The sequence below is a fragment of the Rhinichthys klamathensis genome, unplaced genomic scaffold (assembly GCF_029890125.1).
Source record: "Rhinichthys klamathensis goyatoka isolate OS25496 unplaced genomic scaffold, OSU_Roscu_1.1 h1tg000050l_1, whole genome shotgun sequence".
In the NCBI taxonomy this organism is placed as follows: Eukaryota; Metazoa; Chordata; class Actinopteri; order Cypriniformes; family Leuciscidae; genus Rhinichthys; species Rhinichthys klamathensis.
Genome location: NW_026606596.1, coordinates 4,429,541 through 4,442,455, shown reverse-complemented (window position 1 = coordinate 4,442,455; position 12,915 = coordinate 4,429,541). Strand labels below are relative to the sequence as shown.

Here is a 12,915-nt window from a genome sequence, read left to right as displayed (position 1 = left end):
CTCTCTAACTTCAATCACTGAGCCGCCCTCAGGACTTTCAGTCTCTCGTAGCCAGGGAATCGTCTTCATCCCAAACCTCGTCTCGCATAACCAAACTTTCTCCAGACTTTCTCATGCTACACATTACAATTCCTTTTAAAGAAATGTTCCAGGTTCAATACAAGTTAAACTCAATCTACTGCACTTGTGGCATAATGTTGCTTAACACAAAAATTAATTTCCTTTTGTCCCTCCTTTAAAAAACTGGGTTACAGTGAGGCACTTACAATGAAAGTGAAGGATGCAAACGAACGTAAATGCTAACATGCTCACTGATTTAATAGAATAGCCACAAGACATAAAAATTTGCATGTTAACCTGATTTCATCATCATAAAAAATGCCTAACTAACCCTTTTGATATAAAGGTATATGACAATGAAACAGCTGTAAATCCTTTAAAAATGAACCATATTCACTTCCAGTAAGTGCATCATTGTAACCCAATTTTTGCCTTTTAAAAAAAAAAGAAAATTAGTTTAAATATATGTTGGTTGTAATCAACACAATGTCCAAATTCTGTCAATTAAGCTTAACTTGTATTGAACCTGGAATATTCCTTTAACTTGGACAACTTTTATTGAGACACATACGCGTACCATGCTTCAACATACTAAAAACGTTCTGCAACATGCACAAACCCTCACTGACATCGGCTATACTTTCTTCTGACTTCCTGTTTCATTTACCTAAATATTTTCCCTTCGATTTAATATTCTTACTCATAGTTTCATTCAATGTATTTTAACTATTTTCTTTGCTGGCCAGGTGTTCAGGACACAGCTCAAGAACATTGAGATGACCATTCAAACACAAATACGAATCAACAAATGACCTTTTTTTCACAGAACAACAGCAAAACCAAACTTGTGAACCTGTCACATCTACAGCCACTCAGGTCGCACCTTCCACATTCGCACCAGTTGCTGTTGGCCCACAAATGATTGATATCATAATCACAGAGCTGGTCTCTTCCCTTCTGAAGGACAAAAGGGCACCATCTGTAAGATGGTAGACCAACTCTTTACTCAAACACACACATTGCAAACAATTTACGGAGTGTGGTGTGTGTGGACTGGGAAGATGCCTGTGGAATTACAAAGAGGTCCTGGATGTCGCAGCGCTTCCTCTTGGTTATGTGTCAATTATGAAACCTGGAGAAGGTCATCAGTCAACATCTCCAGGCAGATTAAAATTCCCAGACACGACCGAACCATTAAAATGATCAACTGTGTGAGCCAATGTGTTTACACGTGTGCCCAGACTGCCACCCCCCCCCCACACACACACACAAATAAATAATGGAAGCAGATGTTCATTTCGCATCATTCTGTCTCTTTCACACTCTAATAGACACGTCTAAACGCACACAATCACTGCGTCATTGATCGGCTCGCCACAATTTAAATTTGCATATTAAAATTTCTCATCCGAGCTGCTTGAACGAGCCGTACGTTCTCGAGAAAAGGAGTAAATAATTCAAGCAATCATGGCTGGACTCCATGTAATCCCCTGTACGAATCCCATCAAAGAGCTATCAAACAACTGCCCCGAATAATCTGCACTCGTTTGCCAATGATACGGATGCTGATCCGAGCTCACTGGCCATTAAACATTAATAGAGTCGTCACAAGAGAATTTACTTGTTTTTTTCCTTTTTTGGATCTTACAAGGTGTAGCCACAATTAAACCAAAAACAGATGCGTTTGGGTTGTGGATTCAATCTTAACTCATTATCATCGTCATCAGGTTGTGTTTGAGAATATCAGTGGAAGGAATTGGAACAACAGGGTTTTGTTTAATTTCAAAAGCTGCCCGATCACATATTCCGGACGATACCATTGGTTTCCCTGGCAGCGGCCCAGAAGAGATCAATCTACACCCGCAGACCAATAGAACTGGATCCTCCTTGAATGGTCCAATAAAACGAATTTTACTGCACTCCTTCCTATAGTTCTGATTGGCACAGAGCAGCCGTTGGCAAAGTGATGGCAGGAAGAAATTAACCAGCGAGGGTCTCATCTGCTGGAATCATTATGATGATATTACATAATAACCTCACTCCCTCACGCTCTCCTTCTCACACCCAAACTCTTCGTTCAAACAAAAAAAAACCGTAGGGAAAGAAAAGTCAATTGAATTCTTTAGTTAGAATTTATATCGTTAGCATTTTTCGTCTGGCACTGTGATAGAACTCAAGTAGGGCATGTGGGGACACAGAAACATGTTTTTCAGGGGATTATAGAATCATATGGTGGGTCAGGTGTCATGCCGGGTCAGTGGAAATATATACGAGCTGGTTCGACCGAGAGAGGCAAGGATTCTCCTCTCATTGCCAGGGGCTGCTGTCTGATCTCGCCCCATTCAAAAGCAAGCAGCCGCTCATACAGCTCTTCCTGCCCCTATTGCATGAAGGAAAATGGAGTTCTCAGTGTCACTGAAGTCCTTCACCCTCCCTGTGTGCGCGCCCTGTGCTATGAAGCATCAGCTCTGGGCGCCTCTTTCCTGCCGTTCTTGTGGGAGGGGGAGTCTGAAGTCTTTACGGTTTTGCGAGGAGGACTCTGCTCTGCTACAAGCGCATGCAGTGAAGGTTCCTTGTACATGGCCACTGAGGGAACGAGAAGAACAAAGACACACTGATGTTATTTAAAGCAACAACAGAGGAACTAAAATAACTTATAGTTTCATGAATAGTGCAACTATTTATGACAGTGGAAAATGTAAAGTTTCAAGAGTCTGCAACTGAAAAACCCATACTGATTGACCACTAATCTGAATATCGGGAGGGCCGTTAGCTGGTGCAAGCTAGTTATTATCTGGTCTAAACTAGTACAAAATGGATATTAGCTGGTCTATGCTGATGCAAGCTGGTTATTAACTGGTCCAAGCAGGTTATTAACTGATTTAAGATGGTTATTGGCTGGTTTAATCTGGTGCAAATTGGTTATTAATATTATGGTTATTGGATATTATCTGGTCTAAACATGCTGGTTATTATCTGGTCTAAGCTAGTATAAACTGGATATTAGCTGCTATGCTGGTGTAAACTATTATGGTCCAAACAGGTTATTAACTAATCTAAACTGGTTGTTAATCTGGTGCAAGATGGTTATTAGCTGATCTAAGATATCCATTAACTGTTGCAAGCTGCTTACTAGTTGGTCTACGCTGGTTATTTTCTGGTCTAAGCTAGTGAAAGCAGGTTATCAGCTGGTCCAAACAGGTTATTAACTACTCTAAACTTGTTATTGGCTGGTTTAAGATGGTGCAAGCTGGTTATAAGCTCATCCAAAATGGTCATTAGCTGGTGCATTCTGGGAATGTGGTCTATTTGGTCTAAGCTGGTCTTTAGCTGGTGTAAACTGTATTAGCTGGTCGTAGCTGGTTCAATCAGGTTAGTTACTGTTGTAAAATTGTTAGTGGCGGGTTTAATCTGATGCAAGCTTGTTATTACCTGCATTTATGCTAGTGCAAACTTGTCCAAGCACGTCATTAAGTGCTCTAAACTGTTTACTTGCTGGTTTAGTCTGGTGCAAGATGGTTATTAGCTGGTGTCAAGTGTTTTTTAGCTACTCCAAGGTGGCCATTATCCGATAGAGCAAGCTGGATATTAGTCATTAGTCAGTGCAAGCAGGTTATTAGCTTGTCCAGGTTGATTATTAGCTGTTTGAACAGCCACCATGTTTAACCACCAGCTAGTTAAGCCACATTGCTGGTCTAAAATGGTCTATAAACCTGCTTGGACCAGCTAATGACCAGTTTAAACCCCTAGTAGAATGTTCTAAAACAGTTACCACTTTAGACTAGATTTACCATCATAAAATGTCTCAAGTTTATTTAAAACCTGATCTGACCTTCGATGACTTTAGGTAGGAAGTGCGCAGCCGCTTTGGTCTTCTTCACGCGGTTGCCCTTCATTACTTGACCGTCCCGGTTGATGCCGATGTACCACGAGCGTCCCGACTGGCTTTGGCGGTACAGCATGGAGGAGTACGTCACATAGTAGTTCTCAAACACACTCTCTTTGAATTTGCACTCTGGGTTGAAATGCTCCTGCCAAAGAATGAAAAACACAAATATGCTAATAAGCGCAGAGTTCTGAAATGCATGCACAGATGTGTGTGAACACAAAAAGATGACAAAGTTAGCATGTTGAGAACAGAAATAACATAATGCCATATTTTTGGATTGGTTGGGCTGCGTCTATAGAGGGGTAGGGGAAACCTCATCATGGTGTTTTTCTGAAAGCAATGTTCTCCAGAGAGCAGGAGGTAGATTATACTACTCAACAACTGCATTCATTTGCATGACTGATGAACTTTACACTGTCCCCAAAGGTACTCTGAGAGTGGAAAAGCGGTGAAGCTCCACTCAACATACGTACCGGAATGCTAATGTAAACATACAAACTTGAAAGCAGAACCCACAAATCTACAGATACTCAAAATGTCACGACCTGAGATGAAGAAAAACACACTCCGCTTTCAACCTAAAACTTTAATTTAGCACGAGCATAACCTCGCTGTTCCCATTCATCTCCCTTTCGCTAAGAGCCCTTCCCACCAATACAAGCTGATGTAGCTGGGTGACTGTAACTAGGAGCGACATGTATACATCTCTCTTAGTCTTCGTCAGGGTCCTTGCCCTGTCAGAGAGCAGACCCAATCAGCAGGATTGATTTACTGAGGGTAGCCGAGCAGAAACGGCTGACTGAAGACTTTCGGCAAGCCACCGGAGACTGAGAGATTTGGGAAGAGTGAGGGAAAGAGAAACAGAGAAGATGCTGGGGTCTGGAAGGGGATGAAAGGGTTACAGGGAGTTTTTCTTCCCCAATATTAAGCAGCTTGAGTGAAAACTAGCGAATACAACCACATTTCTGCCTGTCTGCTTTTAGTCTATGCAACGCTCAGGATTTTTTTTTCTTAGACTTGTCTTCATCAGCTCTCTCGTTCTTTTACTTTCACTCATTTTATCTAACCCACCCTCCCTCCCTCCTGGCCTATGCATCAAACTAAGCAGCTTTTGTTGTCCTCCGAATCTCACAGACGGAGGAGATCAATAGCTGATCAGCCTTATGGAATACTAATTACAATCTAATCGTGTGAATCGAGTTACCATGGCCATCGTGAAGGACATCAACACCCCCAACCTCACACTTTCAAGTTCAGGCTTCCAATATATGACCCTGAAAGTTGACCTTTGACCTATTACACAACATGAATCACATCATAGCTTGTGGTGGTACAATCTTAAGACATTAAGAACTTGATCTCTATCCTCCGACTCCATCTACCAGGAGTTGACCTTAAGTCAACCTAAGTGTTTTTTTTATTTATCTTTTACATTTTGATGCCGAAAACCTCCATAGGACGGACCCCCTTCCTAAAATATAAATTCAGCTACACATTTTCAAATTCATTAACACAGTATGAGAAATGAATTGTGATATTATAAAAGACAACAAAATTAAACAAGGGTCAAATAACTGGCTTTTATATTTTCATTGATTAAGCAAAATGTTATTATTAATATTCTCTAAAAAGAGTTACTTTTAATTTAGCATATCTGAGATGAACATTATATAAATACGTTCAGTATTATAAATATAATAAATGTATAATCAAAAATAATTCGAAGTCTATATGAAATCTAAATGATTAAAAATATGACTAAAATCGAACTACTAAAAACGTACTCGGTTACCAAACGTAACCTCGGTTCTCTCTAGAGAGGGAATGAGTATTGCGTAAGTTTAGCTTACGCTACGGGTAAAGTTCATCTTTGCTCGAGATACTGAAGCCAAAATTATCCTTAATTTTGTATATATTGTCAATGCAGTGCAGCAGCTGCAGACCTAGAGCGGGCTGCCTAGCGTGCTCATTGGCTGCCTTGCGGCAACTGCAGCAGCCTACCAGTGAGCCTGGCGTGACGTCACGCCCAATGGTGGCGCTTCGCGCCCACTACGCGTCACAGCCCGCACGAAGGGGTGTGGCTTAGCGTATAAAAGCGGGGCTCAGAGGCTGCTTCCCTGGTTTTCATGATCTGAAGCGAAAATCGCTCGTGGCGCTTAGCACGGCCGGTTACGCAATACTCGTTCCCTCTCTAGAGAGAACCGAGGTTACGTTAGGTAACCGAGTACGTTCTCTTACGAGAGGTTCTCTCGTATTGCGTAAGTTTAGCTTACGCTACGGGAACACTTTGTCAACGCCGTGCGCGCCCAGCATCCACTCTGGTCCCAACCCGGGGAACAGTGAAAGTGGGAAATTCAGGCGGCCAGCAAGCGGGCCGACACATGTATAAGTATAAGCACCCATGGGGAATGCAGAGCGGCGGCGCCGGGCTGCATGTACATGTAAATCACCCCATATTAGTGCAGCTCAACCAGGAGAGCTAACGTTGAGGTAGCCTGCACACCAGTGATGTGGGCAGATCATACACACATTAGACTGATAGAAGTCTGGCCTGCAAGGCGGGAACTTCCAGATTATAGAATCTCACAAATGTAGACGGAGAGGCCCAGCCCGCCGCCATACAGATGTCGTGAATGGAAATTCCACTGGACCATGCCCACGACGAGGCCATGCCTCTTGTGGAATGAGCCCTGATGCCCAGAGGGCATTGCAGACATTTTGACGCATAGGCAGCAGAAATCGCGTCCACTATCCATCTGGATAGGGACTGTTTCCAGGCGGCGAGACCTTTGTTTCGCCCGCCAAACGAAACGCAAAGCTGCTCGGAGCCTTTGAAAGGGGCTGAGCGCGTAACGTAAGCTCTCAGTGCCCTGACAGGGCATAGGAGGCTGTCGCTGCCCACGCTGTCAGATGCTGGCAGAGCCGACAGAGAAATGACCTGCGCTCTGAAGGGAGTGCCAATCACCTTCGGGACATAACCTTGGATGGGATGGATGACTTTAGAGTCATTCGGGCCAAACTCAAGGCACGCTGCGCTAACAGATAGCGCGTGTAAGTCCCCCACACGTTTAACTGATGACAGAGCCAAAAGAAAAACGGTTTTGAGCGAGAGGTATTTTAGATTCGTTGAATCTAATGGTTCGAAGGGATGCATCTTTAGGGCCTCTAGGACCACGGAGAGATCCCAAATAGGAACCGAAGGTGGGCGCGGAGGGTTCATCCTTCTGGCTCCTCTCAAGAAGCGGATGACCAGCTCATTCCTTCTTAGCGACCGGCCTTGCTTCGACTCAGCGAAGGCTGCGATGGCCGCCACGTAAACTTTGAGCGTGGATGGGGACCTGCCCTTATCCAGCAGCTCTTGAAGGAAACTGAGCACCTGCGAAACCTCACCCGTTCTGGAGTCCAGATTTTTGCCGGTGCACCATTTGGAGAACACAGACCATTTAGACGCATATAGCCGTCTCGTAGAGGGGGCTCTAGATTGCGTGATCGTGTTCATAACTCCTTCTGGCAGGATAACGGGTATCCGTTGATCAACCACACATGCAGAGACCAGCGCTCTGGGTGGGGATGCCAGATCGAGCCGCAGGCTTGAGAGAGGAGGTCCCTCCTCACCGGAATCGGCCACGGGGCTGTGTGTGACAGCCGTGTTAGTTCCGGGAACCAGGTTTGGTTCTCCCATCGCGGGGCTATGAGGAGCACCGGGCTGTGTGATTCCCTGATTCTCTTGATTACCTGCGGTAACATTGAGATCGAAGGGAAGGCATATAGTGGGCGGCTGGGCCAGAGTTGGGCTCGTTTGAAAAGAACACTGGGCAATGAGCGTTGTCCTTTGACGCGAATAGGTCGACTTCCGCTCTGCCAAAGAGGCGCCACAACAGCTGGACTGTTTGGGGATGTAACGACCACTCCCCGGGGGGGATATTGTCCCTGGACAATCTGTCCGGTCCCTCGTTCAGGATCCCTGGCACGTGCGTCGCTCTCAGCGAACGCAGGAAGCACTGGGCCCAAACGAGGAGGCGTTCTGCCAGGTCGCAGAGGCTCCTGGACCTGACACTGCCCTGGCGGTTCATGTAGGACACAACCGACATGTTGTCCGAGCGGACTAGAACGTGTTGGTCCTGTATGAACGGGAGGAAGCGCTTCAGGCATTTCTCTCGGTCTGACCACAGGCCAAAGACCGGTCTGCCCTTGAAAAGGCCGCCCCAACCTGAGTTGGAGGCGTCTGTCGAGATGATTTTTCGGTGGGAAATCGCTCCCATCCTCGTCCCCTGCTGGTACCAATTGGCCGCTAACCAGGGCTGCAGAGCTGAAATGCAGCTCTGAGATATCCTGATCCGCTTGTAGCCACGCGTCCACCCCTGACGGGGTACGCGGGCGTTCAACCAGCGTTGTAGTGGGCGCATGCGCAGTAAGCCCAGCTGCAGCACTGCTGCAGCTGAGGCCATACAGCCCAGAATCCTCTGAAATTTCTTCAGGGAGGCGGTTCTGCCCTTCTGGAAAGATGCGGCCAGGTGTCGAACACGGGGCGCGCGTGCTCTGTCGACAGCTGAGCCTTCATAGCCACGGAGTCCAGTTCCATCCCTAAAAAGGAGATTGACTGGCTGGGCTGTAATGAGCTCTTGGTCCAGTTGACCGTGAGACCCAATCTTTCCAAGTGACTGAGAAGCATAGTTCTGTGAGATACGAGCTCTATCTCTGACTGTGCTAGAATCAGCCAATTGTCCAAATAGTTCAGAATTCGCACACCCTGACCTCTGAGGGGGGCGAGCGCCGCGTCCATGCACTTCGTAAATGTACGGGGTGCCAGGGACAGGCCGAACGGGAGGACGGTGTACTTATATACCTGGCCGTCGAAGGCGAATCTCAAGAATGGCCGGTGACGGGGTATAATCTGTATCTGAAAATATGCGTCTTTCAGAATGAGAGATATAAACCAGTCCCTGGATCTGCCTGGTTGTAATCATTTTGAACGGTCTCCTCATGAGAGCTTTGTTCAAAAATCTCAGATCTGATATAGGCCTCAGGCCTCCGTCCTTCTTCGGTACGAGAAAATAACGGCTGTAAAAGCCTGACTCGCTCAGAGAAGGCGGCACCGGTTCTATAGCTCCTTTGCACAGCAGTTTGGCTATTTCTGCGCGGAGTAGATGTGCTACTTTCGCGCTCACTGTCGACTCGGTCCGAGCGTGAAAACGCGGGGGACAGCGAGCGAACTGTAGTGCATAGCCCTGTCTTATTGTGCTCAGCACCCACTCTGAAACCCCTGGAATGGCTTCCCATGCTTGTGCATGTGTGGATAGGGGGAGAATTTGCTCTGGGTTCCGATCGCCGCACACTGTGGGCTTCGGGAACTGAAACGGAGATGTGGGCTCGGCGCGCGCGCCCTCGGTGCTTGGATGAAGCTGCTCGCTGACAGCCGCTTTGGGCTGGTTCGCACATAACAACCCGATTACATTGAATGGGGAGCGTTTTACAATGGCTTTCTGAAGCGCGAGCGGCGCTTGAGGCGGAGCGACTGATAGTACACGCGAGCTCTCGTGAGCGGGCTCGTAGCATACATTCATAGTCTGACCGGTATGAGTGCTTAGACACGGCAGCTCGCTGGCAGCGATTGGCACGCTGTTTCATATGTAACATCCCGGTTACTTTGAGCGGGGAACGTTTTCTGAGAGCTTTGTAGCGAGTGAGCGGCGCCGGAGGCGAGGCATTTATTAGCAGAAGTGAGCGCGCTGGGGCGGGCACGTGACTTACAATCGCAGCCTGACTCATATGGGTGTCTGTATGCGGCGGCTCGCTGACAGTAACAGCTGGCTGTTTTACATGAGGCGACCCGGTTGACCAGTTGACCGTGAGACCCAATCTTTCCAAGTGACTGAGAAGCATAGTTCTGTGAGATACGAGCTCTATCTCTGACTGTGCTAGAATCAGCCAATTGTCCAAATAGTTCAGAATTCGCACACCCTGACCTCTGAGGGGGGCGAGCGCCGCGTCCATGCACTTCGTAAATGTACGGGGTGCCAGGGACAGGCCGAACGGGAGGACGGTGTACTTATATACCTGGCCGTCGAAGGCGAATCTCAAGAATGGCCGGTGACGGGGTATAATCTGTATCTGAAAATATGCGTCTTTCAGAATGAGAGATATAAACCAGTCCCTGGATCTGCCTGGTTGTAATCATTTTGAACGGTCTCCTCATGAGAGCTTTGTTCAAAAATCTCAGATCTGATATAGGCCTCAGGCCTCCGTCCTTCTTCGGTACGAGAAAATAACGGCTGTAAAAGCCTGACTCGCTCAGAGAAGGCGGCACCGGTTCTATAGCTCCTTTGCACAGCAGTTTGGCTATTTCTGCGCGGAGTAGATGTGCTACTTTCGCGCTCACTGTCGACTCGGTCCGAGCGTGAAAACGCGGGGGACAGCGAGCGAACTGTAGTGCATAGCCCTGTCTTATTGTGCTCAGCACCCACTCTGAAACCCCTGGAATGGCTTCCCATGCTTGTGCATGTGTGGATAGGGGGAGAATTTGCTCTGGGTTCCGATCGCCGCACACTGTGGGCTTCGGGAACTGAAACGGAGATGTGGGCTCGGCGCGCGCGCCCTCGGTGCTTGGATGAAGCTGCTCGCTGACAGCCGCTTTGGGCTGGTTCGCACATAACAACCCGATTACATTGAATGGGGAGCGTTTTACAATGGCTTTCTGAAGCGCGAGCGGCGCTTGAGGCGGAGCGACTGATAGTACACGCGAGCTCTCGTGAGCGGGCTCGTAGCATACATTCATAGTCTGACCGGTATGAGTGCTTAGACACGGCAGCTCGCTGGCAGCGATTGGCACGCTGTTTCATATGTAACATCCCGGTTACTTTGAGCGGGGAACGTTTTCTGAGAGCTTTGTAGCGAGTGAGCGGCGCCGGAGGCGAGGCATTTATTAGCAGAAGTGAGCGCGCTGGGGCGGGCACGTGACTTACAATCGCAGCCTGACTCATATGGGTGTCTGTATGCGGCGGCTCGCTGACAGTAACAGCTGGCTGTTTTACATGAGGCGACCCGGTTACCGTGAACGGGGAGCGTGCCATGAACATTCTGTGACGCGCGAGCAGCGGCGGAGACAGTGTGTCTGTTAGTAAGAGTGAGCGCTTGTGAGCGGGCACGTGACTTACACTCATAACCTGACTTACTTGAGGTTGAAATGGCCGTGTGACAGAGCGGGCATGAGATGGACGCGAGCGCGAGTTCGCGGGCGCGATGTTTACATCTAACACTCGAGCGGCATTTGCCAGCTTTATGAGAGTGGGCTCTGTGGGCCTGAGGGACACATGTTTTTGAGTGCTTGTGTGTAGGGGTGAACACTGGGGCGTGGGCACATTTCCTACACTTAAAACACCAGCGGCGTGAGCCGGATAAACAGAAATTACACTCTTTATGGGATCTCTGTGGGTCGCCGTAAAGACGGCGTTTGTGTGCAGGCGAGAGGGCATTATAACCGGCTCGTTGGCTGCTAAATAATCTCCTGCAGTAGCCCTCTGTGGGGGGACTGACAAGGCATGGCATTTTGACGGTGGTCCGGCCGCAGTGGGACTCAACCGTCTTTTCTCCCCTGATGTTAGGAGGGCTTCGCTTGCTCGGGCTTCAACACAATCCTCGGCCGGGGTCCCCGCGGGGAAGGCGGCCTGCGGCGGCTGTCCGAGCGCGATCTAGGGCGGCCGCCCTGTCGACGCTGCGAAGCGGCAGGCTTGGCTGGACGCTGAGTGGAGCTTCTAGCAGGCGGCTTGTCACGTGAGCGGCCTGTGGCTGAGCTAGAGCGTCACGGCAGAAACAAATTCATGGCCTTGAGGAAAGTGGCGCGCTCAGACTCCCTCATGTCTGAGAGCGTCAACCAGAGGTGCCTCTCTGTGACGGTTAGTGCAGCCATGGATCTGCCGATGGCCTGGGCTGCGGTCTTCGTGGCGCGGAGGGAAAGGTCCGTCGCGCTCCTTAGATCGGCGATCGCAGCTAGATCTGAGCCCTTCTCGTCCCATTCGCGGAGGAGGTCGGCTTGCAGGATCTGCAGAACTGGCATAGAGTGCAGGGTGGAAGCAGCTTGTCCGGCGGCGGAGAAGGCACGGCCGACGAGAGCTGACATGGTCCTGCAGGCTTTTGAGGGGAGCGCAGACTTTGAGCGCCATCCAGAGGAGGGCGGGCAAAGGTGCACTGCTACCGCTTCTTCCACTTGGGGAATGGAAATATACCCCTTCTCGGTGGCGCCGTCCACGTGGGAGAGCGTCGCGGAGAAACTGGAGTGGAGCCTCGCGGAGAAAGGTGCATTCCACGATTTAGAGAGTTCGGCGTGGAGCTCCGGCAGAAAAGGAGCAGGCCTTGAAGCCGGTGGCTGATGGCGGCGCTGAAGAAAACAGCCGTCCAGGCGGTTAAGCGCGGGCTCCTTGGGCGGTGACCACTCGAGGCCAAGGCGGTCGACGGCCTTCACCAAGAGACCCATCAGCTCGGCATCCACACCCGAACGTGTCCGTTCGGACTCCTGGATGGAAGCAGAGGAGGAGTGGAGAGATCCAGGCCATTCCTCGCTATCCAAGGCCAGGATGGAACAGCTGTCGCCCGCGGCGCCCCTGTCCGCCTCGTCCTCTGAAGCAACGGCGTCGGTGAGGGGGGGAGGGGAAGGCGAGAGAGACACTCGAGGGAGCCTGTCCGGCGAGTGTTTGTCTTCCGCGTCGGGCTCCGGCATCCTCTGAGCACGGCACTTCTTCTTGCGCAGTGAAATGGAGGGCGGAGTGACAGCTTCAGCGTTGAAGAGCTCCAGACGAGCCCGCAGGGTCGCCATGGACAGCTCTTCGCAGTGGACGCAGCCTCCCGACGAAAGTGCGAGGGCTGCGTGGTCCTGGCCCAGGCAGAGAGCGCAAATCACGTGGCGGTCTCCGGCGCTGAGCGGGGCTCAGAGCGGGAGCGAGCCACAGGACGTGCGAGGCATTCTTAAAAGA

The 12,915-nt window shown here is 49.4% G+C and overlaps 1 protein-coding gene across 1 annotated transcript in view; it reads right to left on the bottom strand.

Moving 5' to 3' along the window:
* Window positions 1-1,103: 1,103 nt before the first annotated feature.
* fgf11b (fibroblast growth factor 11b) overlaps window positions 1,104-12,915 on the bottom strand; it is a 65,841-nt gene continuing 54,029 nt past the window's right edge. The window contains exons 4-5 of the mRNA XM_056247832.1: window positions 3,893-4,091; window positions 1,104-2,646 (exon numbers count right to left, since the gene is read on the bottom strand). Of these exons, the coding sequence (XP_056103807.1) occupies window positions 2,513-2,646; window positions 3,893-4,091 (333 nt within the window). The 3' untranslated portion in view covers window positions 1,104-2,512. The remainder of the gene's footprint in view (window positions 2,647-3,892; window positions 4,092-12,915) is intronic.